General features: G+C 49.6%; 1 protein-coding gene across 3 annotated transcripts in view; it reads right to left on the bottom strand.

The window, feature by feature from the left end:
* UBR4 (ubiquitin protein ligase E3 component n-recognin 4) overlaps positions 1-21,421 on the bottom strand; it is a 150,241-nt gene that overhangs the window by 86,198 nt on the left and 42,622 nt on the right. For 2 of the 3 annotated variants that reach the window (XM_058161118.1, XM_058161119.1), the window contains exons 40-51: positions 21,121-21,303; positions 19,388-19,546; positions 18,159-18,311; positions 16,871-17,098; positions 14,941-15,098; positions 14,172-14,343; positions 13,598-13,799; positions 11,761-11,924; positions 11,436-11,652; positions 10,711-10,927; positions 5,910-5,942; positions 1,269-1,332 (exon numbers count right to left, since the gene is read on the bottom strand). In XM_058161118.1, the coding sequence (XP_058017101.1) occupies positions 1,269-1,332; positions 5,910-5,942; positions 10,711-10,927; positions 11,436-11,652; positions 11,761-11,924; positions 13,598-13,799; positions 14,172-14,343; positions 14,941-15,098; positions 16,871-17,098; positions 18,159-18,311; positions 19,388-19,546; positions 21,121-21,303 (1,950 nt within the window). The remainder of the gene's footprint in view (positions 1-1,268; positions 1,333-5,909; positions 5,943-10,710; positions 10,928-11,435; positions 11,653-11,760; positions 11,925-13,597; positions 13,800-14,171; positions 14,344-14,940; positions 15,099-16,870; positions 17,099-18,158; positions 18,312-19,387; positions 19,547-21,120; positions 21,304-21,421) is intronic. The other variant, XM_058161120.1, reaches the window with a different exon arrangement.

The following is a 21,421-nucleotide window of genomic DNA, read 5'->3' as shown; positions in this document are numbered from 1 at the left end:
AGTAGTGATGGCGGCGGGTGGTTTGGAGAACCGGTAGCAAAAATCCCTGCCCCCCGCAGTGCCCAGCTGAGCTGCGTGATCATCAGAGTTTTTTTTTTTTTTACTTTTAAAAGCATTTTTTCTTCGGCCGAAAAAATGCTATTAAAAGTAAAAAAAAAAAAAGAGCCTCTGATGATCGCGTGGCTCATCTGGGATCGTCAAAAGCTTTTAAAAGCATTTTATTACAACCTCTTTGGCCGAAGAGGTTGTAGAAAAAATGCTTTTAAAAGGCTCTAACGATCCCAGCTGAGTTGCCTGATTGTCAGAGGCTTTTTTTTTTCCTTTTAAAGGCCAAAAAAATGCTTTTAAAAGAAAACAAAAACCTCTTGACGATCAGGCAACTCAGCTGAGATCGTCAGAGGAGCTTTTTAAAAGCATTTTTTTGTACAACCTCTAGAAAAAATGCTTTTAAAAGTAAAAAAAAAAGGCTCTGACGATCGCGTGGCTCAGCTGGGATCGTCAGAAGCTTTTAAAAGCATTTTTTCTACAACCTCTTCGGCCAAAAATATTGTAGAAAAAATGTTTTTAAAAGGCTCTAGCGATCCCAGCTGAGTTGCCTGATCGTCAAGAGGCTTTTAAAAGGCTCTAACGATCCCAGCTGAGTTGCCTGATTGTCAGAGGCTTTTTTTTTTCCTTTTAAAGGCCAAAAAAATGCTTTTAAAAGAAAACAAAAACCTCTTGACGATCAGGCAACTCAGCTGAGATAAATCAGAGGAGCTTTTTAAAAGCATTTTTTTGTACAACCTCTAGAAAAAATGCTTTTAAAAGTAAAAAAAAAAGGCTCTGACGATCGCGTGGCTCAGCTGGGATCGTCAGAAGCTTTTAAAAGCATTTTTTCTACAACCTCTTCGGCCAAAAATATTGTAGAAAAAATGTTTTTAAAAGGCTCTAGCGATCCCAGCTGAGTTGCCTGATCGTCAAGAGGCTTTTTAAAAAAAAAAAGAGCAAAAAAAATGCCTTTAAAAGAAAACAAAAACCTCTGATGATCAGGCAACTCAGCCGGGATCATCAGAGGAGCCTTTTAAAAGCATTTTTTCTACAACCTCTTCAGCCGAAGTGTAGAAAAAATGTTTTTAAAAGTAAAAAAAAAAAAAAAGTTGGCCATGCCCACCTAGTCACATTACCCCACCACCAAGCCATGCCCACAGAAGTGGCAGTAACGAATTTTACATTTCACCACCGCTCCCCACAACACACACACACACACACACCCAAGCAAAGTGACTTGCCTTCTCGTTGATTGGTCCGACGGCAAACCAACTTTCCAGGGCTTCTAAAGAACTCACTACTAGCCTGCAGGAGGAAAGACAAGGAGAAAAGATCGGTCAGAAAAGGCTCGACACGAGAGCCCCACCCCCACCCCCAGTTGGCTTAGAAAGAAGGCGGGGAGCTGTTGGGGATGCCAAACCCTTTGCTCTCTTCCACCCCCCCGCTCCCCTCCCCCCTCAGCGCAGAGAAAAGAATCAAAGCGAAAGAAAAAGCTGCTACAGGCACCATGCAAGTCTAGGGGCAATCAGGCTTGTGTTCGAGAAAAACTCAGGGCTGCTTTAGGGCACATCACCGGCCGGGTCACACCCCTCTAGTTCCTGATGGTGGGTGACGGCAGTGAAGATGAGTTACTTTCAGGAAGCTTCCTTTATTCAAAGTCAACACAAAAGCCTGTAGGCCTGCGGATATATTACATCAAGAGCGTCCCCACTATCTATTAATGGGCCTATCTTGTTCTGAATAAATCCAGGCTGACTTACTGTATTTTTCGGTCTATAAGACACACTTCCCCCCACAAAAGTGGGTGGAAAAGTCTGTGCGTCTTATAGAGCAAATGTTGCCAGAGCCCCGCCTACCCGCCGGCCCTCACCCTTTGGCCTTCCAGCAATTAATTAATTAATTAATTAATTAATTAATTAATTAATTATTTACATTTCTATACTGCCCTTCTCCGAAGACTCAGGGCGGTTTACGGCCAAGTTAAAAAGACATATACAAAAATTAAAACACAATATTTGAAATTTAAAAATCTGAATCCATAGGCCGAATATTAAAACAACAAGTAATAAAACCACCCATTAAAAATTACCCTTAGGCCAACCCTGCTCGGTGAAACAAAAAAGTCTTGGAGCTCGCACTTAAAAGGCCCGGGGGTCGGGAAGGAGGCGTAGCCCCAGAGGCAGTTCGTTCCATAGGGTAGGTGCCCCCACAGAGAAGGCTCTTCCCCTGGGGGCCGCCAGCCGACATTGTTTAGCTGACGGCACCCCGAGGAGACCCTCCCTGTGGGAGCGCACAGGTCGATGGGAAGCTATTGGCCTCCTTGCAGCAAACAGCTTGGTTAGCTTCAGTACAGCCTAATTTAGCCCGAGCAGCTGATTGAAGGTTGGATCGGTCTCCCCGAATACCGCCAATCAGTTGTTCCAGGCTGCAGGGATTGCTGCAGCCCATCACCACCATCGCCACCGCCACCTATCACTGCCTCTGCACGCCCCATTTTTGGCCTCAGCGCGCCCTGTTTTCAGCCCATTCCAAGTGGTGGCAATAGGCAGTGGCTGTTGTGGTTCACTGGCAGCCTGCAGACCTGACAGCTTAGTCTGATAGTGATGAGGCTGAGGAAGAACACGGGCCAGTCCTGGAGGCTGGGAAAGGCCCGGATGAGAGCTCTGTGTCAGAGGCAGAGATGGGGCCAGGGCCATCTGGGAATGATGTGCAGACTCCGGAGCCTCCAGAGGCTGACAGCAGTGAGGCAGAGGAATAGGAGGAGCCTGTTCCTAATGCACTCATGAGAAGAGCTGCCAGAAGACAAGAGCAGCTCAAGCAAAGAGGACGACTCAGGAGTAAAGCCAAGAGACGATTGACCCTTCCCATAAGGTTTAAAAGACCAGCAACGGCATTTGAGCTCTTTGTCAGAAAACAACGTTGATAGCTTTGCTCCTTGTCTTGCTGCATTTATTTCTTGTCGGCGTCTTCTGCTTTTGAACTTTTGCCAAGGAAGGCCTTTGGCAGTTTGTCTAATTAGACAAAGGTTGGTGATAAGACTGAAGAATTGTGTTATGAAGAATTTGTTTTGATTTAGTTTGGACTATGCTGAGAATAAGTTAATAATTCTCAGCTGTTCTAATAAAGTCTGTTTTTGAACTACATACGTCTACTACTACCTATGTGGGCCTGGGTCACAACAGTGGCGGCGATCTCCACCATCTGGAACAGGGCAAAAACAGGATGCACGGAGGCTGAAAATGGGGCGTGTGGAGGCAGCAATGGCGATGGGTGGCGGCCTATCCCACAGCCTGGAACAGCTGATCGGGGGTATTCCGGGAGGCCGATCCAACCGCCAATCATCCGCTCGTGCTAAATCAGGCTGTGCTGAACTGACCAGGCTGTTTGCTGCAAAGAGGCAAATTGGTGGGTGGCAGAGGCAGTTTTTTTTTTCCTTCTTGTTTTCCTCCCCAAAAGCTAGGTGCGTCTTATGGTCCGGAGCGTCTTATACTCTGAAAAATACGGTAATTAGGCATAATAGGCAAGAGAACTACGCAATGATTCTGGATGAGCTACTCCAAAGTCTTCCAAGCGATCAAAAGTTCAGGTTAGTAAGTCTCTGGATTCTACTTTTGCACGGGTGTGTGTGTGTAAAGATACCCACAACAATCTAGGTCTCATTTGCCCTTCTGTTTATTGTCTCAAAGATGCTTTTCAAAAGGCAATTGGACTTTTGGGTTTTTTTTCTCCCTGGAAAATGTTTTGCTTCTCATCCAAGGAGCTTCTTCAGTTCTTAGTTAACTAAATTGAGTTTAATTTGGATGAGAAGCGAAAACCTTTTCAAGGATAAAAATCAAGAAAGTCCTTTTGAAAAAGCACCTTTGGGACCACCGCGACCTGGATGATGGGGAATCTCCGCAGATATTCCGCTTGTTTAATACAGATTTCTCTTTTCTCTGTCACATCACCATTTATTCAGGCTGCTGAGAGGAACGGGTTTATTTTTTTTTAAGAATACAACAGTCGTGTCGCCTCCCTTTGGAATGGTTTCTTTTCCTTTGGAACAGTTGTTGTGTCTTTTACCTACAACAGGGGTCCTCAAACTTTTTAAACAGGGGGCCAATTCATGGTCCCTCAGACCGTTGGGAGACAGGACCGGCTGGGTGGCCCTGGCTAGATGGTCATGTAACTGGGTGGCTGTGGCCAATTTAGTAGCTTATTAAACAATACACACAGATTAAACTTTAATTCGTTATGCTCCTGATTGTGGAAAGCAGGTTAATGAAGGGATGTGGCCGCTTTGGGGTGTATGTGAGGGACTTCTGTTTCACTCTCTCTCTCTCCCTCCCTCCTTCCCTCCCTGTCTTTTTCTCTCTCTTTGAAGGCTGGGGAGGCCAAAAATGGTCCCTCGGCCTCCAGATCCATCTGCCACCCAAAAACAGGCCCGTTTTTGGTCTCCACATGTCCCATTTTTGGCCTCAGCCTCCTGAAGCCGGGTGGGTGCAGGCGGGTAGGTGGGGCGATGTGGGTGAGGCAGCCTCATAGTCCCTCGCGGGCCGGATTAATGGCTTCGGCAGGTTGTATCCAACCCATGGGCTGTAATTTGAAGACCCCTGATGTACAACATTCCAATTTTGAGCTAATCCCTTCCGGTCTTCACTTGTTGTGACTCGTCCTCCCTCCTCTCCTCAGCCGTCTCCAACCGGGCCTTTTTTCAGACTCGGAGTCTGATAATGAAGATGAACGGCCTGTCATGCCTCCAGCCCCCGGCCCTGGCCCCATGCCCGGAGAGGATTCCAGGAGTGAACGGACAAGCCTGATAAATCTCACTCATACAGTGTGTGTTCCTTTGGCTCAGCCTTCAGAGGAAGCCAGCCAGGTGCTGGAATTACTGACAGCAGATCCAGCTGAAAACAATTCAGCGTAGGTGGACCCTCACTTCTGGAGATCTGAGAGGTGACGCCAGCAAAAGGAGGGGTGGGGCAGGCCTGGATAAATGCTGAGACATGGAGCCACACCCCACAGCCTATATAAAGGACCTGCTTTTGGCATTCCAACCCTGAGTCAAGCAAAGTCTTATCTAGTTTGCTGATATCGGATTCTATCGCTGAAGTCACAACTTGGACTCCTGCCTGCCCTGATAAACCTCGAAGGAACTTGGCAAGCTGCAAAGGCTTCGTTGCCAAGTTTGTTACGGACTTCCTTGACTCGTTCATCGGAGTGGGAGTGGGACACGACATCACTGTACATATCAAGCAGGAAAAGAGCACCCCAAAAGAGGGGGAAAAAAGAAAGAAAGAACATTCCCAAAAAGCAGTTCAGTGAATTCCCTGTTTAAGATGTTCAAACCTCCTTCATCTAGCAGGCGTCTGAAACAAGCAATGAAAAACAACTTGGAAAAAGAGACCTCCTTCTGGGTTAGAAAAATCAGGAAGGATGTGAGCCAAGCGAAACAGAGCTAGCGTGATCCCTCAGCGGCTTCCTTCACACAATGTGTAAGAAAGAGGCAGGTTCACCCCGCCTCACCCTTCTCAAAAGGTGGTTAAGCTTAGAGCTTCGTTTTATTTTATTTTGGTAGCCTAGACTGCAGGCAACAAGTTAGCCAGGAGCAGCAAGAACCAGAGGGAAGCCAAGCAAAAAAAAAAAAAAAGAACGGCTGAGGTTTTTTTTTTCTTTCCTTTTTTTTTTTTTTGCTGACTTAATCTGCCATGCAAGGGACCCCGTTATTAAGCAGCGCAGTGGAGATTAATAATTTAAAAATCACCGACCGAGTGACCGGATGGACGGACGTAGGAACACATGGGGGTGAGGGGGTATGGGGAAACCAGCCAGGCGGATGGAAGCAGTGGGCAGCCGTCTCTGTCACACAAAACCATTCGTGCAGAGAGAGGCAGGATACTAACCGGTCCAGGGTGGTTAAGGATTCAGTGTCAGGACTTTTGGGGGTGGGGGAGCGAAAGGAAAAGGGGGAGAAAAATAATATAGATAGATATAAATGAAAACGATACAAAGCTCACAGAATTGAGAGAAAAAAAAACACATCCTAAGAGCAACTCAACAGAGGAAAGGGAATCGGCGTAATAAACGGAGCTGGGAATTGTGGGGGGGGGGGAGGAGTGGGAAGGGAGGCGCAGGAGGAAAGTTGGACCCAAATTAAAGTAATCCCTTGGAGAATGGCTCCAATTCCTTCATTCACAAAAACAAGGAAGAGAAGCCTCTAGGCCAGTGAGTATCAAACTCAAGGCCCGCGGGGTGCTTAGATCTGGCCCACGGGGCTGCCCTGGAAACAGTGAAGGACCGGCCCGCGATGACTCTTGCCAGCGAAAACGGAGGCTCCGTTTCAGCCCGTGACGGCCTCCTGCAGCCATCTGCCAGCGAAAACGGAACTGGGGAGGCTGAGCGCGGCCCACCCGAGTTCAGTTTTCACTGCCGGAGGGCTGCAAGAGGGCGTCGTGGCTGAAAATGGAGCCCGGGCGGCCTGCGCGCGACCCCAACCCCCCGAATTCCGTTTTTGCTGGCAGAGGGCTGCAGGAGGCCATTACAGCCGAAAACGGAGCCTCACCCCCTCCACCCAGGTCAAACACAACCCTGATGCGACCCTCAATAAAATCGAGTTTGACCCCCCTGCTCTAGGCCTAGGAGGAAGCTGTGCTGGAAGACACCGCCAATCCTAACAAAACTTTGTTCAACAGGCCAACTTCTTACTGGTAGCCGCCAGGAGGCTGCAGGGATCCTATAGAAAGCTGATTGGACTTCTTTGCCTTGCCTCCCAATGATCCAGACTGTGCGGATTTTAAAGCAACGGCTGAACGTTACGGGGCTCAGCCAGCTGAATTCGAATCAATCGACAATTTTCCTGGGAATAAAACCAGGCTTCACTATCCTCGCGAACGAGCGAGATTTCATGGTCCGCGGTGCAAAAACGGAGCCGACGGCAGAATTTCAGCTCGTAAGCATTCAGCTTCCGAGAAAAAGCACAGACAGACTCTCGACGTTGCCAACGGGGTCTGGAGGGCAGCAGCTAAGGATGGCGCCACAATCCGCCTCGGAGGGGAGATGGGTGGCACAGGAATTAAATAGAATAGAATGAATGAGCTGAAAGGGACCTTGGAGGTCTCCTAGTCCAGCCCCCTGCTCAAGCAGGAGAATCTATACTATTTCAGATAAGTGACTATCTAGTCTCTTCTTAAAAACCTCCAGTGATGAAGCACCCACCACTTCTGGTGGCAAGCTGTTCCACTGGTTAATTGTCTTCCCTGTTGGGAAGTTTCTCCTTAATTCCAGATTTCTTTCTCTCTTTGGTTAGTTTCTAACCATTGTTTCTTGTCCTGCCTTCTGATGCTCTGGAGAATAATTTGACCCCCCTCTTTTTTGTCGCAGCCCCTCAAAGAATGGAACATTGCTGTCACGTCACCCCTAATCCTTCTTTTCTTTAGACTAGCCAGATCCAAAACCTGCAGCCTTTCTTCCTATGTTTTAGTCTCCAGGCCTTTGATCGTCTTAGTTGCTCTCCTCTGCACTTTTTCCAAAGTCTCAACATTCTTTTCTTTTTCTTTTTGTAGTACGGTGACCAAAATCAGCTGCAGTGGGGAGAGTGGGGGGGACACGGCAAGTGGCAGATCCAATCCTCAACCATAGGCACAAGCCATTGAAGATCCCATCTGCCAGACGAGATGCCAAGTCAGGTCCTCTGTGTGGCCACTGGAATCCTGCAACGAGCTCTCTGCCCCACCACCTCGGCGATCAGAGACAGACCCAGGATAATCAGCTTCTGGGTTACACTGAATTTTTGGAGCCGTTAAGTGCCACTAAGTTGTGTGCTTTTTTTTTTTTTTTTTTTTTTGCAAATTTCCAGCGGCGGAGAGTTTCAAAACTGGTGCTGTCCAATGGAAGGTGCATGAGATGGGATGGCCCAGAAAGATACTTTCCAGGAACATTGGCAAATTCTCCCAAGATGCATCTCCAGCATGTTGAATAGCAATTAGCAATAGCACTTAGACTTATATACTGCTTTACAGTGCTTCACAGCCCCCTCTAAACGGTTTACAGAGTCAGCCTTTTGCCCCCCAAACAATCTGGGTTCTCATTTGACCCATCTCGGAAGGATGGAAGGCTGAGTCCACCTTGAGCCAGTCAGGATCGAACTGCTGGCTGTGGGCAGAATTAGCCTGCAATACTGTATTCTAACTATTGGGAGGGAGGGAGGGAGGGAGGGAGGGAGGGAGGGAAGGAAGGAAGGAAGGAAGGAAGATAGCAATAGCACGTAAGTCTTATATACCACTTTACAGCCCTCTCTAAGCGGTTTACAGAGTTAGCCTCTTGCCCCTCAACAATCAGGGTCCTCATTTTACCCACCTCGGAAGGATGGAAGGCTGAGTCAACCTTGAGCCTGGTGCGATTTGAACTGCCAAACCGCAGGCAGCTGTGAGTCAGCAGAAGTAGCCCTGCAATACTGCACTCTAACCAACTGCACCATCAAGGCTCTTATAGAATAGAAATAATTTTTTTTTTTAAATAGAAATTTTCCTAGACCCCAGGGATGACGATTTTTGCACGTGCAAACGAGGAATAATTGCACATGCAAGACAGAGATAATTCTGCTTTGAAAAGAAACCCACTGGAGCTAAAGGGGGGGACTTCACCTCAACTCTGCTCAGGCCATTTTCTTCTTAAATTGCTCCCTTCCTTTCCTTCTCTCCTCCTGCCCTTCCCATTAAACGCAAGAGCAAAACCCAAGCCAGCAAAATTCCTCCTGAATTGGAGTCCGCCTTTTCCTGACTCAGATTTCCCTTTGCCTCAAAACTGCCCTGGAGAACAAGCTGAGGAGGGAACGAACAGGGGAGGCTTAAAAAGCAAAGAGGGAACTTAAAGGGGAGGGAAGGGTCGTGGGGAAAGGAGCTACAACCAGTAGGTGGACGGTGTATCCTCAATAGAGAGCAGGCCGAGCATAAATTGTCTGTCCCCCACGCCTCCAAAACACAGGGGCAAAGACAGGATGAGAAAAAGGGGTTACAGGATTTGGAAGTTGATAAAAGTAGGGGTGTCCAACTAAGGCAACTTTAAGACTCGTGGATTTCTCTTTATACACTATAAAGATAGATCTGCTAAATGTTGGAAGTGTAATCGATCATCTGGTTGATACTACTATATGTGGTGGACACGCCCAAAAGACAAAAGCTAAAAAAAATACTGGACGAAAATACATACTTGGCTGGAAAAAATGACAAAGCAACATACAGAGCTGAAACCAGAGGTATTTTTGTTGGGCATTCTACCAGAAAAATATGATTAAAAAGACTAGTACCTATCTATTAACGGCCACTAGAATTGTATTTGCGCAACAATGGGAAAATGTGATTATTAGAATAGAATAGAATAGAATAGAATAGAATAGAATAGAATAGAATAGAATTCTTTATTGGCCAAGCGTGATTGGACACACAAGGAATTTGTCTTTGGTGCATAAGCTCTCAGTGTACATAAAAGAAAAGATACCTTCATCAAGGTACAACACTTACAACACAAATGATGGTCAATATATCAATATAAATCATAAGGATTGCCAGCAACAAAGTTACAGTCATACAGTCAAAAGTGGAAAGAGATTGGTGATGGGAACGATGAGATTAATAGTAGTGCAGACTTAGTAAATAGTTTGACAGTGTTGAGGGAATTATTTGTTTACCAGAGTGATGGCGTTTGGGAAAAAACTGTTCTTGTGTCTAGTTGTTCTGTTGTGCAGTGCTCTATAGCATTGTTTTGAGGGTAGGAGTTGAAACAGTTTATGTCCTGGATGTGAGGGATCTCTAAATATTTTCAAGGCCCTCTTCTTGATATAATACATTAATTATAATGTATTATAGTATTATAATATAATATTAGAAAGCGCAGAAAGGGATAGACTAACGCTTACTATTAAGGATAAAGAAGAAACTGAGTATGTTTTGATATGGGACATATTTTATCAATGGTTAGACAACAGAAACAGAAGTTAGAAGGGAGGTGATATAATTATTACTATTACTATTAATCTTCTCATCATTCCTATCGCCCATCTCCTCCCACTTACGACTGCATGGCTGTAACTTGTTGGTGTATCCTTACTATTTATATTGATTGTTTCCTAGCAGGATTCAATTGCTTATTTGTACCCCATGACTATCATTAAGTGTTGTACCTTATGATTCTTGAGGAACGTATCTTGTCTTTTTATGTACACTGAGAGCGTATGCACCAAAGACAAATTCCTTCTGTGTCCAATCACACTTGGACAATAACGAATTGTATTGTATTGTAAAAAGAGGGAATGCTAAAGTGGAAAGTTGTTAAAGAAGATGATGTTAAGTACTATTATTATATTATCGTCTTATTATATTATCAATATTATGGTGATGAATACCGCAACGAATATGCGTATTATGATTGTTTAAAAATAACTGCACCCAGACCACACACCGTTCGATGAAAATTGAAATGTTATATAAATAAAACAAATAAAACATTTAAAGAAACAAAAGGCTTGTGGATTGCAACTCCCAGAATTCTGGGGGTTGAAGTCCACAAGTCTTAAAGTTGCCAAGTTGGACATTCCTTTTGCTAAAGATTGCCCTGCACAGTGGGATATGCTAGAATTGATTTCCAACACGGGCCAGGCTTCGCAGAGAGGGGCAGGATTTAAAAACCAACTTTGGGCCCATGATTTACCTCTCCAAGACGGTGCCGCCCACAGCTGCAGGGGTCGCCGACTCCGTGTCCCCGGCCCCGTTCCCCTGATTCAGGTTCGGGGGGCAGACGCTGCTCACGGAAGCTGACGGGAAGTCCTCCGGAGGTTCATCCGGCCAACCGAACTGCTCTTTGGTCTTGCCGTAGATCTTGACGGCGTCCAGCATGGTGACTCCGGCTGGGTCCACAGAGGCCCCGACTGCAGTTGGGAAAAGAAGGGAGGTGGGGGGTCCATCAGCCACTGAGCACCCCTCCCCCCTCAGCCCGTGGGAAACGGCAAAAAGAATCTATGGGGGTGTAATGAGAAATAGGGAGAGGGGGAACGACAGCTTGACGAAGATCAGGGAACAAGAAACCAGTTTGTGCCAGCCCTCAAGGACACATGCCCCGAGATTGGAACGTGGATGTGGCCCCAAGCATCTCAAGAGATTTCTCACAATACCTAAAGGGTTCTTCCTTGGTGGAAGACAAACTGGTCATGGGGAGGAGGGATGGGATGGGGTGGGGAACAATCAGTAACCTTTTCGCGCAGAAAATCTAGTTCTAGCCTAACTTTACTACAGCCAGCAGCCTTTAGAAAAAGAACCTATCAGTTCAGCCAAATGGAGTTGAGGGTCTTTCTTTCCTAAAGGACCTGACTGGGGCTGGTCTGACACTGGTATCCGAAATGACAAAAACAACAACAAAAAAAAACCCAGGACTCTTACTGAAAATGGTCAGCTTCTTGTCAGCCTGCAGGGCTTCCTCGCGAGTAAAGGGGAAATCGAACCACCGGGGGCGGCTGAGGTTGAGCTGCAAGGTGCGGCCGAAGACTTCCAGGTAGGAAGGAGCTCTCTCGATGGCTTGCGTCCCGATCTGGACCCTCATGCCGGTCATCACCATGGTGCTGTTGTTGTTGGTCACCTCGAGGGTGAAGCCCCCGGGCTACCGAGAAAGGACAGGCACATCTCAAGAAGCAGGAAAGGCCAGGGGCTTGGCCTCTCCTCCAACCGAGGGGCTTCCGCGCCATCGCTAACCCCTGCCAGATCCTACCTTGGTGTTGGCCACATACATGCCGGTGGAGTTGAGACGGTGCTTGATCTGCTGGGCATTGTAGACCTGCAGGAGGTCGTTGCCCCCAAACTCCACGTCTGTCAGCTGCTGGTTGTGTTCAAAGAAGTCGATGGGGAAGTTCACCTGAGTGGAGCTGCGGGTGGCTGGAGGGAAAGGGCAGCAACAGAACAGGTCGTCAGTGGGACATCAAGCAGAGGGTGAAACGAGGGGAACAGCTGTGGTTGTGTTGTGACCCCAGGCCCAAGTAGGTAGTAGAAAACTCAGTCGGTGTAAAAACAAACAAACTTTATTCGAACAGCTGAGAATTACTTCATTCTCAGCATAGTCCAAACTAAATCAAAGCAAATTCCTCCCAACACTATTCCTCAGTCCTATCACAAACTTTGCTCCAATTAGACAAACTGCCAAAGGCCGTTCTTGGAAAAAGTTCAGAAGACACCGATAGGAAACAAATGCAACAAGACAAAGCTATCAACATTATTTTCCGGCAAAGAGCCCAAACACTGTTGCTGGTCTTTTAAGCCTTATGGGAGGGGCCAATCATCTCTTGGCCCTACTCCCGAGTTGTCCTCTCTGCTTGAGCTGCTCTTGCCTTCTGGCAGCAATTCTCATGCGTGCATTAGGAACAGGTTCCTCCTGTTCCTCTGCCTCACTACTGTCAGTCTCTGGAGGCCCTGGAGTCCGCACATCACTCCCCGATGGCCCTGGCCCCATCTCTGCCTCCGACGCAGAGCCCTCATCCGGGCCTTCCCCAGCCTCCAGGACTGGCCCGTGTTCTTCCTCAGCCTCATCGCTGTCTGACTCCGTTGCCAGCTCGCGGACCACAACAAGTTGCTCTGGGAAGCCTTTCCTGAAATTCAGACTTCCCCTCTTCCCAGGCCAAATCTCTGCCCTGCAACAATCCTGGTTTACAACATAACCAGAGGCATCTCTTTCTCCAGGTCCTTCCTTCCTCGTGACTCTCACTTGCCTTCGCTATCCTTAATTTTGGACTGCAAGGTTTTTGAGAGCAAAAGGACTGGCCGATCGGAAACTTAAAGCATGAAAACAATATGCTGTTTGCTATAAATAGTGGTGACCAGAGAATTCTCATACAAGGGAGTCAAGTAATGTGATGGAGGAAAACGGAGAAAGAGAGGAGGAGGGAAGAAAAGGGAGGGAGGCTGGAGGGAGGGAGGAAAGAGGGAGGAGGAGGAAGGGGAAGAAAAAGGAAGAGGAGGAAGGAAGGAAGGACGGAGGAGGAAGAGGAAGAAAAGGGGGGACAGAGGAAGGGAGGAAAGAAGAGGAAGAGAAGGAAAAGGGAAGGAGGGCAGAAGGAGGAAGGAGAGAGGAGGACGAAAGAAAAAGGAGGGAAGGAGGAAAGAGAAAAAGGAGGGAAGGAGGAAAGAGAAAGGAAGGAGACAAGAGGAGGAAGGGGAAGAGGAAGAGGAGGAAGGAAGGAAGGACAGAGTAGGAGGAAGAAGAAGAAAAGGGAAGGATGGAGGGAGGGAGGGAGGAAAGAAGAGGAAGAGAAGGAAAAGGAGGAGGGTGGAAGGAGAAAGGAGGAAAGGAGGAAAGGAAGAGGAACAGGAGGGAGAAGAGAGAAGAAGAGGAGGAGGGATGATGTGGAAGAAGAAAAGGAGGAGAGACGGAAGAAGAAGGATAAGGGAAGGAGAGAAGAGGAAGAAGAAAAGGGAGGGATAGAGGGAAGGAAGGAAGAAGGGGAGAGGTGGAGGGAGCAAAAGGGAGGGAGAGAGGGAAGGAGGAAGAAGAGAGGAGGAGGAGGAGGAGAAACCACCTTCTGGCCAACGCCCAACCTGCCCTCGCCGCGACTTACGGATGGCTGCCGCTTTGCGTTTGCGGACGGGCTTCATGATGCTGACCACGCTGCTGGGCTGCAGGGCAGGCTGGAGCCAGTGGGAGGTGTTCTCCACATTGGCCATGTAGATCCGCAGGCTGCCGTCCTCGCAGAGGAGGATCATGGTCGTCCGCTGCTGCTCGTTGCAGGCCGTGTGCCGGATGGCCACCATGTCCTGGATCTAAGCACAGGGAGGGGAGCAGGGTTGACGCCGTGTGTGTGTGTGTGTGTGTGTGTGTGTGTGCGCGCGCACATGCGAGAGAGAGAGAGGTGGGGGAAGAAGAAGGCTGGCAAGCAAAGGAGCCTCAGCAGGAATTCTGGCCACCCAGGGTGGACCAAAGCTTTGGATCCTGAATCAAAGCCCCCCATCCCATCTCCGGCTTACGTCGCAGGCCATTTCTTTGTCAGTCCTGACTCGGAAGCCGATTTCGGTGCTCCGCGGTGACTCGTCCGGCTCTGCGGCTCTTCGAACAGCTCGAGAGCCCCTCCCCTCGTTCGCTCACCTTCCTGGTTGAAGCCCCCAACCTCCGAAAGGCCGGTCTGCCGAACTCACCTTGGCTTTAGCCGGTAAGGTCTTGATCTCTTGGATCAGGAAAGTGTCGGGCTTCACCATCATGACGAGAGGGACGCCGGTGGTCTGTTGCACGCAGCAGAGGAGGCCTGGGTGGTTCATGACTTCTGACCACTGGCAGAGGGCCGGGGAGGTCTTGCTGCCCCCGTTAGAGCTGTAAGAAAGGAGGGATTAAGCGAGAGCTGACGAGCCAGCGGAGACAGGGAAGGCCTGAAAAAGAATACAGGGAGTCCTCGAATTACCGCGGTTCGTTTAGCGACCATTAGGACATCACTGGGGAAAAAGTGACCTAGGACTGTTTTTCACAGTCACGACCTTTGCAGCTCTCCCCTGCCCCCCAAATGATCAAAATTCAGACACTCGGCAACCAGTTCGCATTTATGACGGTCGCAGTGTCCTTGAATCACGTGGTCCCCTTTTGCGACCATCTGGCGAGCAAAGACAACGGGGAAGACAGATCCACTTAAGGACCGGGTTACTTAACTTATCCCTGGGGAGATTCACTTAACACCTGAGGCCAAAGAAAGGTTGCGAAAATGGGATTAACAAATGTCTCACTAAACGACAGAAATGTGGGGTGCGGTTGTGGTCGTTAAGTTGACGGTTACCTGTACGAGACCTCCCCAAAGTGGAATAAATTCAGAGGCGAGACACTCCCCACCCCAAATTCTCCCTGGCTTTTCTGCATCTATCCCGACTCGAAGAGGGGAGGGAGGGAGGGAAGGAGGGGGAGAGAGAGAGTAGGCCTCACCTCTTGATGTTGATGGGAAAGAGGTGCAATACCTCCAAGGTAGCTCGGCTGATGGTGGCCGCGAAGGACTTCCCTTGGCAGTAGCTGAAGAAAAGCATCTGCAGGACGTGGGAGTAGTAGACGGACACTCCGCCGCCGGCCACCTGGCCATTGCTGTCCTGCCAGGGACACAAAGGCAGTGGGGGGTCACAGGTGGGCTTCCCCCCCAAACTGTATCTGACTCTAAAGTGTCAGCGAAGAGTCTCCATTATCCAGGTATACGTGTATATTGATTGATTGCGATCATGCCCCCCCTCCCCCCCGTCGGAGCCTGAATCTGCGGGGGAAGACGGACTGGAACCTTAGCAGAGATTGAGGGGGCGGCTTCGTTGTCTTGGGAAGAAAACGGGGAAGGCCAGGGACTTTCAGGATTAGGACAGATTGTAGACGGGGGAACAGGGACATGTTCTGTCCCCCTCCTCGCCTCCATCCGAGCGATGGCTTAATTAGCTGGCACTATCAGCTCTGGCAGCAAACTAGCGAGTGCCTGCCAAGTGACTCTGTTATCTCCCTTGATGCCGATGAGTCATCCAGGAACAAACAGTACTTCAGCTCCTAGTTAAGCAGTTGATTTGCCTGCTACGAAGAGGCACAGCAGCCCTCGCTGGTTTTATATCCTGTGGAGTGTGGCTCCATGACTCAGCACTTCCTAGGCCTGCCCCACCCCTGCTTCTGTTGTTCCCGCCTCTCCTGCCTACGAAACCTAGGGTCCAGCCAGGCCTGATTGACATCAGCTGGGTCTGGAGGTGTGGCCTGGGGGGGGGAAGAGTCAGGGGATGGAGGCCTCGTTATCTCCTCCACCTGGCCTGCCTCTGGCTCCTGGAGCTGAGCCAGGGAAGCCGGTGCTCCCGAGATAAGTCCTGACAGCCCTTCCCCCTCACTTTCCAAGTCACTTTCTGGCAGGGGGCCTGGCTCGGGGGGGCGCAGACACAACAGGACAGGATAAACATGAGAGATAGAGCTCAGGCAAGGGGCAAGGACCGCCCCCTCCTGATCCAAGGGCTTGAAGAGTGGAGAGAAGGCGTGAACAGCGCAGACTGAGCAGGCTACTCGGGAGAAGAGTGCCCCGCCCATCTTCACAAGGCACACCTGAGGAATGAGACTTAAGGAGACGCTGTGGGGAAGGGCATTTGTCAGGAACAAACGCCGAGTTCCTGAAGTGTTGCAAGCCAACGTTTGAACTTTTCCTTGCATTCCTTCTGGTGTTCTGGACTAATTCTGGCTCTTTTGCTTCCTGAGCTCCTTGATTTGCCAAATAAATTTGGATTTATTGCTGTGCAGCTTTGGTGCAGACAGCGTCGGGCTGGAATAATTGCAGGCAGAGGCTGCTTGAGGTTTGTGTGGGAGTTTGTTATCACTCTGCTCTGGGACGTGGGAGCGTTTGGGGAAATTTGAAGCAATAAAGGGGCGGTTTGAACTGCCTATGTTATCTCTGTGCTGTGCCCTGGTCATCACAATTGATTAGCCTATAGGCCATACCAACGTACAGGTTCAAACACATATTACCAATAAAGGTCATAGCTGTATCAAAAGTGGTTTTTATTTTAAAAAGGCAACTGGATGGGTTTTGAAGAAAAACGTTTTGCTTTCTATCCCGGAAGCTTCATTGGTTTCTATAGGAAGCTGTGGGGGGGGGGGATGGAAGGAGGGTCCTTCCGCCTGCCGCAGCTTCCTATAGAAACCGATGAAGCTTAGAGGATAGGAAGCAAAACTTCTCGTTCTTCCTCAAAATCCATCCAGTGGCCTTTTCAAAATATAAACCACTTTTGACACAAGGGGGGAGGGGGAGTCTCTGCGAATCAAGCGAAGCCCCATTTTTAAATGGAGAGAGAGTCTCCGGACAACGCCGGTGACCACGTTGAGGGAGGAGGCTTAACGCAGGGTGGGATACCTTCAGGTCCTCGTGGATGACTTCGAGGACGTTGGTGACGTAGAAAGGGCCGTGCTGGGCGCTGCTGGCCTCCTCCATGAGCTGCAGGTAGATGTAGCCCGCGGAGGACATGATGACCACAATGTTCTTGCTCTCTTCGTTGAAGAGGAAGGTGATGTCCCGGATTTTGGAGCTGGGCAGCAGGAAGTAGAAAGTGGGGCTCAAGGCGTCCACCGAGAGGTCGTAGATCTGTGCGAGCAGAAGGAAAAGGCAAGGCTTTGGGGTGGGGAGAGAAGACCAGAGAGACGGCTTCCCACCTGGCCACCAAAGATGGTTCTTCCTCCCTCATCAGCATCCTGCCATCAATAGTGGAGGAGGAAATGGGGGAAGCAAGGGGACAAACGAACAATAAAGATGTGCTAGGATAGTGCTGGGAAACAGGGAGATGGGAAGTGACAGCAGAGGAAGACCAGGGATGCTTTGAGCCACTTCACGCCAGTCTTCAAGGACGCCGAGAAGCTGGAGGTGCTGGGAATGGAATGTCAATTGTTCCAAACACTAAATGTTCCCAAAACACTTAGACCTCCACCCGTTGGATGGCGTTGGATTGGTCAAGGAGGGGGAGCGACAGATTGACAGGGAAAGCCTGTTTCCTTTCATGCGGGAGATTAAGTTCTAGCCTGACTTTACTGCTACCAGCGTCTTTTCAGTAAAAGAGCCTCTCACTTCAGCCAAAGGGAGTCGAGGGTCTTTCTTTCTTCAGGGATCGGATGGAGGCAGGTCTGACAGAGATTGGAGCAGAGGGAGAGGGACAGGAGGAGTCTAGTCGGCCTCCGCTCGACCCTACTATCAGCCTCCGCTTCTTATTGATTGCTTGCTTTGCTTGCTACGGCTGTCATTGTAAAGGGAGGGGGAGGGGGAGTTGCCTTGGTTATGGAGGAGGGGGGAAGTGAGCTGGTGGAGATGTCATGTAACAGGGAGTAAATCGGAGGAACTTTCCCTCAGTGCTTTCTCTGCAGCCGGGAGGCGTGCTGATAACCAGTCAAGGTCAACCGTCCAGGCAGACCAGAAGGATGGGGCCATCTGAAGCTGCACCCCACATGACCCCCTGGGGGAATGTGGATTGGCTAGTCCTGGCTGGACCTTGGGGGGGGGAGGGTTTTGGGACGTTTCCTATATGTGATTTCCGTGGCTATTGCCTCAGATCTTGCTTTTCTTCGATTGCATTCGGTTCATGCTCAGTAAAAGTACCTTTCTCTACGAAAACGGAGTTGGGGGTTTTCTTTCTTGAGGCATATCTGACACCTACCTTGACAAAGTCGGCAGTGACGATGGCCAGTTCCGTCTGGGATCCCGGAAGCCAGACTGCCTTGATGATGAAGTTGCCCGTGGCAAGCTGAGGGTGGAGCACCAAGTGATCTGAGACGGAGCCCGAACTGCTGAACGTGAGGACGTGGCAGTCCTGGAAAGGGGGGCAAGAGAAGGGAGTTAACAGAGAAACACGTGCAGGCAAGCGCATGGGTGAGAGAGAGGGGGAGAGACGGATGGTTTTTCTATTGTTGAGTACAGTATTGTGATCATGAGCCATACAGTCAGAATCTGCCTGGTTCGGCCTGGAAAGCTCACAGGCATCCTGCCATAAAAAGAATCGGGGGGACGGGGGACAGGGGGGACGAAAGGGCAATAAAGCTTTGTGTGTACGTAATAGAAAAGTGGGAAGGGGGAATGAGAGGTGAGAAGAATCAGAGCAACGGGATCCTGTTTGTACCAGTATCCCAAGTCCAGGCACCCTGAGAAATATACAGATAAACCCCCCTCCCCCCCAAACATCTCAGAGTTCTCAAAACATCTTGGCGAACTCTGGTTGGCTGGTAACGGACTGGGTCACGGGGGGTGAGGAGGAGGAGAAGGATGGGCTTGGGGGCAAAGCTACACCTTATTTTTGTATCTAGCGAGCACGGGAGATTTCAGAGCTGGGTTGACTTTACTGCAACCAACATCCTTAGTAAAAGAACCCTTTGCTTTAACCCAGGGGTCGACAACAGAGGTGGGTTTCCGCAGGTTCTGACCAGTTCTGGAGAACCGGTAGCGGAAATTTCGAGGAGTTCAGAGAACCGGTAGTAAAAATTTGCACTGGCCCCATCCCCCCTATCTATTCTCTGCCTCCCGAGTCCCAGCTGATTGGGAAGAAATGGGGATTTTGCAGTATCCTTCCCCTGGAGTGGGAGGGGGGAATGGAGATTTTACAGTATCCTTCTCCTGCCACGCCCACCAAACCATGCCACACCCACCAAGCCACACCCACAGAACCGGTAGTAAAAAAAATTTGAAACCCACCACTGGTCGGCAACCTTAAACACTCAAAGAGCCACTTGGACCCGTTTCCCACAGAAAAAAAATAAACACCGGGAGCCACAAAACCTGGGTAGACGTGACCAACTTGATGTCACTCCCACCCAGTCACATGACCCCCCCATAGCCATGCCTACCCAGCCACAAACCACAGCCAGCCTGCTCTGTGTGTGTGTGTGTGTCTACCTTCAACCCGCAAACAGCCAAATAGTCCTCCTTGCAGGGGTTCCCCGTCAGGCTCAAGACCGTGAAGGGGACGGGTGCGGAGGCCAGGCGGGTCAGCGTCAACTTCCTCTTGCTGGAATCGGCTTGTTTCAGCAGCGCAGAGAGCTGCAGCACAGTGATCTGCGAGGGCAACAAGAACATGGACACGATGGTAAGCAATGAGGCAGAGGTGGGGCCAGGGCCATCGGGGAGTGAGGTGCGGACTCCGGCGCCTCCAGAGGCTGACAGTAGTGAGGCAGAGGAACATGAGGAGCCTGTTCCTAATGCGTGAGAAGAGCTGCCAGAAGGCAAGAGCAGCTCAAGCAAAGAGGACGACTCGGGAGTAGGGCCACGAGATGATCGGCCCCTCCCGTAAGGCTTAAAAGACCAGCAACGGCGTTTGGGCTCTTTGCCGGAAAACAACGCTGATAGCTTCATCTTCTTGCATTTGTTTCGAACTTCTGAACTTTTGCCAAGAAAGGCCTCTGGCAGTTTGCCTAATTAGACCAAAGTTGGTGATAGGACTGAGGAATTTGTGTTGGGAGGAATTTGTTTTAATTTAGTTGAACTATACTGGGAATGAAGTATTTCTCAGCTGTTCAAATAAAGTTTTTTTTTCATGGACTGAGTTTCCTACTACTTACTTGGGCCTGGGTCACAACAGTAGGGAATTACTGCAACCCAAGAAAGGGGGAGAAAAATTAAAATTGGAAACTCCCCCGACTCCTGGTTTCCACCCAAGAAGTCTGCAGCGATCTCTTGCCTCCCAGCGGCAAAGAACAGAAGATTCATCCAAATGGTGCTCAGCTCACTTCGATGGCTATCAAGTAGAAATTTTTCCATTGCTGGTCTGTATTTTATGAGCCGCGGAAGCGGTTAGAGTGCAATACCACAGGAGACTTCTGCTGACTGTCGGCTGCCTGCAATTTGGCAGTTCGAATCTCACCAGGCTCCAGGTTGACTCAGCCTTCTGAGGTGGGTAAAATGAGGACCCAGATTGTTTGGGGGCAAGAGGCTGACTCTGTAAACCGCTTAGAGAGGGCTGTAAAAGCAACTGTGAAGCGGTATATAAGTCTAAGTGCTATTGCTACCTTCCTTCCTTTCCTTTCCTTCCTCCCTCCTCTCCCCTCCCCTCCCTATGGTTAGAATACAGTATTGCAGGCTGACTCTGCCCACTGCCGGGAGTTCGATCCTGACTGACTGGTGCAAGGATGACTCAGCCTTCCATCCTTCCGAGGTGGGTAAAATGAGGACCCAGATTGTTGGGGGCAAGAGGCTGACTTTATAAACTGCTTAGAGAGGGCTATAAAGCACAGTGAAGTGGTATGTAAGTGCTGTAGCTTCCTTCCTTCCTCTCTCCCTCCTTCCCTTCCCTTCCCTCCCTATGGTTAGAATACAGTATTGCAGGCTAACTCTGCCCACAGGCAGCAGTTAGATCCTGACCGACTGCAGTTTCACTCAGCCCTCCGTCCTTCCAAAGTGGGTAAAATGAGGACCCAGATTGTTGGGGGGCAAGAGGCAGTGAAGCACTGTGAAGCAATCTATAGGTGCTATTGCTATTATGGACTCGGTGCTGGTTAATAACCTCTCTTCTGACAGGATCAGAAATCTGTTTGACCTTCTAGACTGGAGATGGTCAGAGGCTTTAGGTTCTGCAGGGGTACTGTTTTCTGGGGCAGGCCTGTTTCTGGGGCAGATCCTCCGCCATCTCTCACCTTGCCCTTCTCGTGGCTGACTGCCAGGTGTTGGCGGCGTCCGTGAGGCGAGGAAAGCACACACATGGCCACCCGCCGCAGGACATGGGCGCTGATCAGCTGCCGGATGGTCTGGCCTTGGTCTCCGCTGTAGTTCATCCGGACGTTCTCAAAGGCACCTTCCTGAGAGCCCAGAGTCGGCACCTGGAGGGCAGGGCACAAGCAGGAAAGGGAGCGGCCGTGACGCAGCCTGGAATATTAACCGCGGAATAATCTTATGGGGCAATATTAGCCTGGAATACTGACTTTTGAGTCCAGACGA

This window comes from Ahaetulla prasina, chromosome 18, assembly GCF_028640845.1.
Source record: "Ahaetulla prasina isolate Xishuangbanna chromosome 18, ASM2864084v1, whole genome shotgun sequence".
Taxonomy (NCBI): Eukaryota; Metazoa; Chordata; class Lepidosauria; order Squamata; family Colubridae; genus Ahaetulla; species Ahaetulla prasina.
Note: the sequence above shows the minus strand (reverse complement) of the source record. Positions and strands in the feature narration are given on the sequence as shown.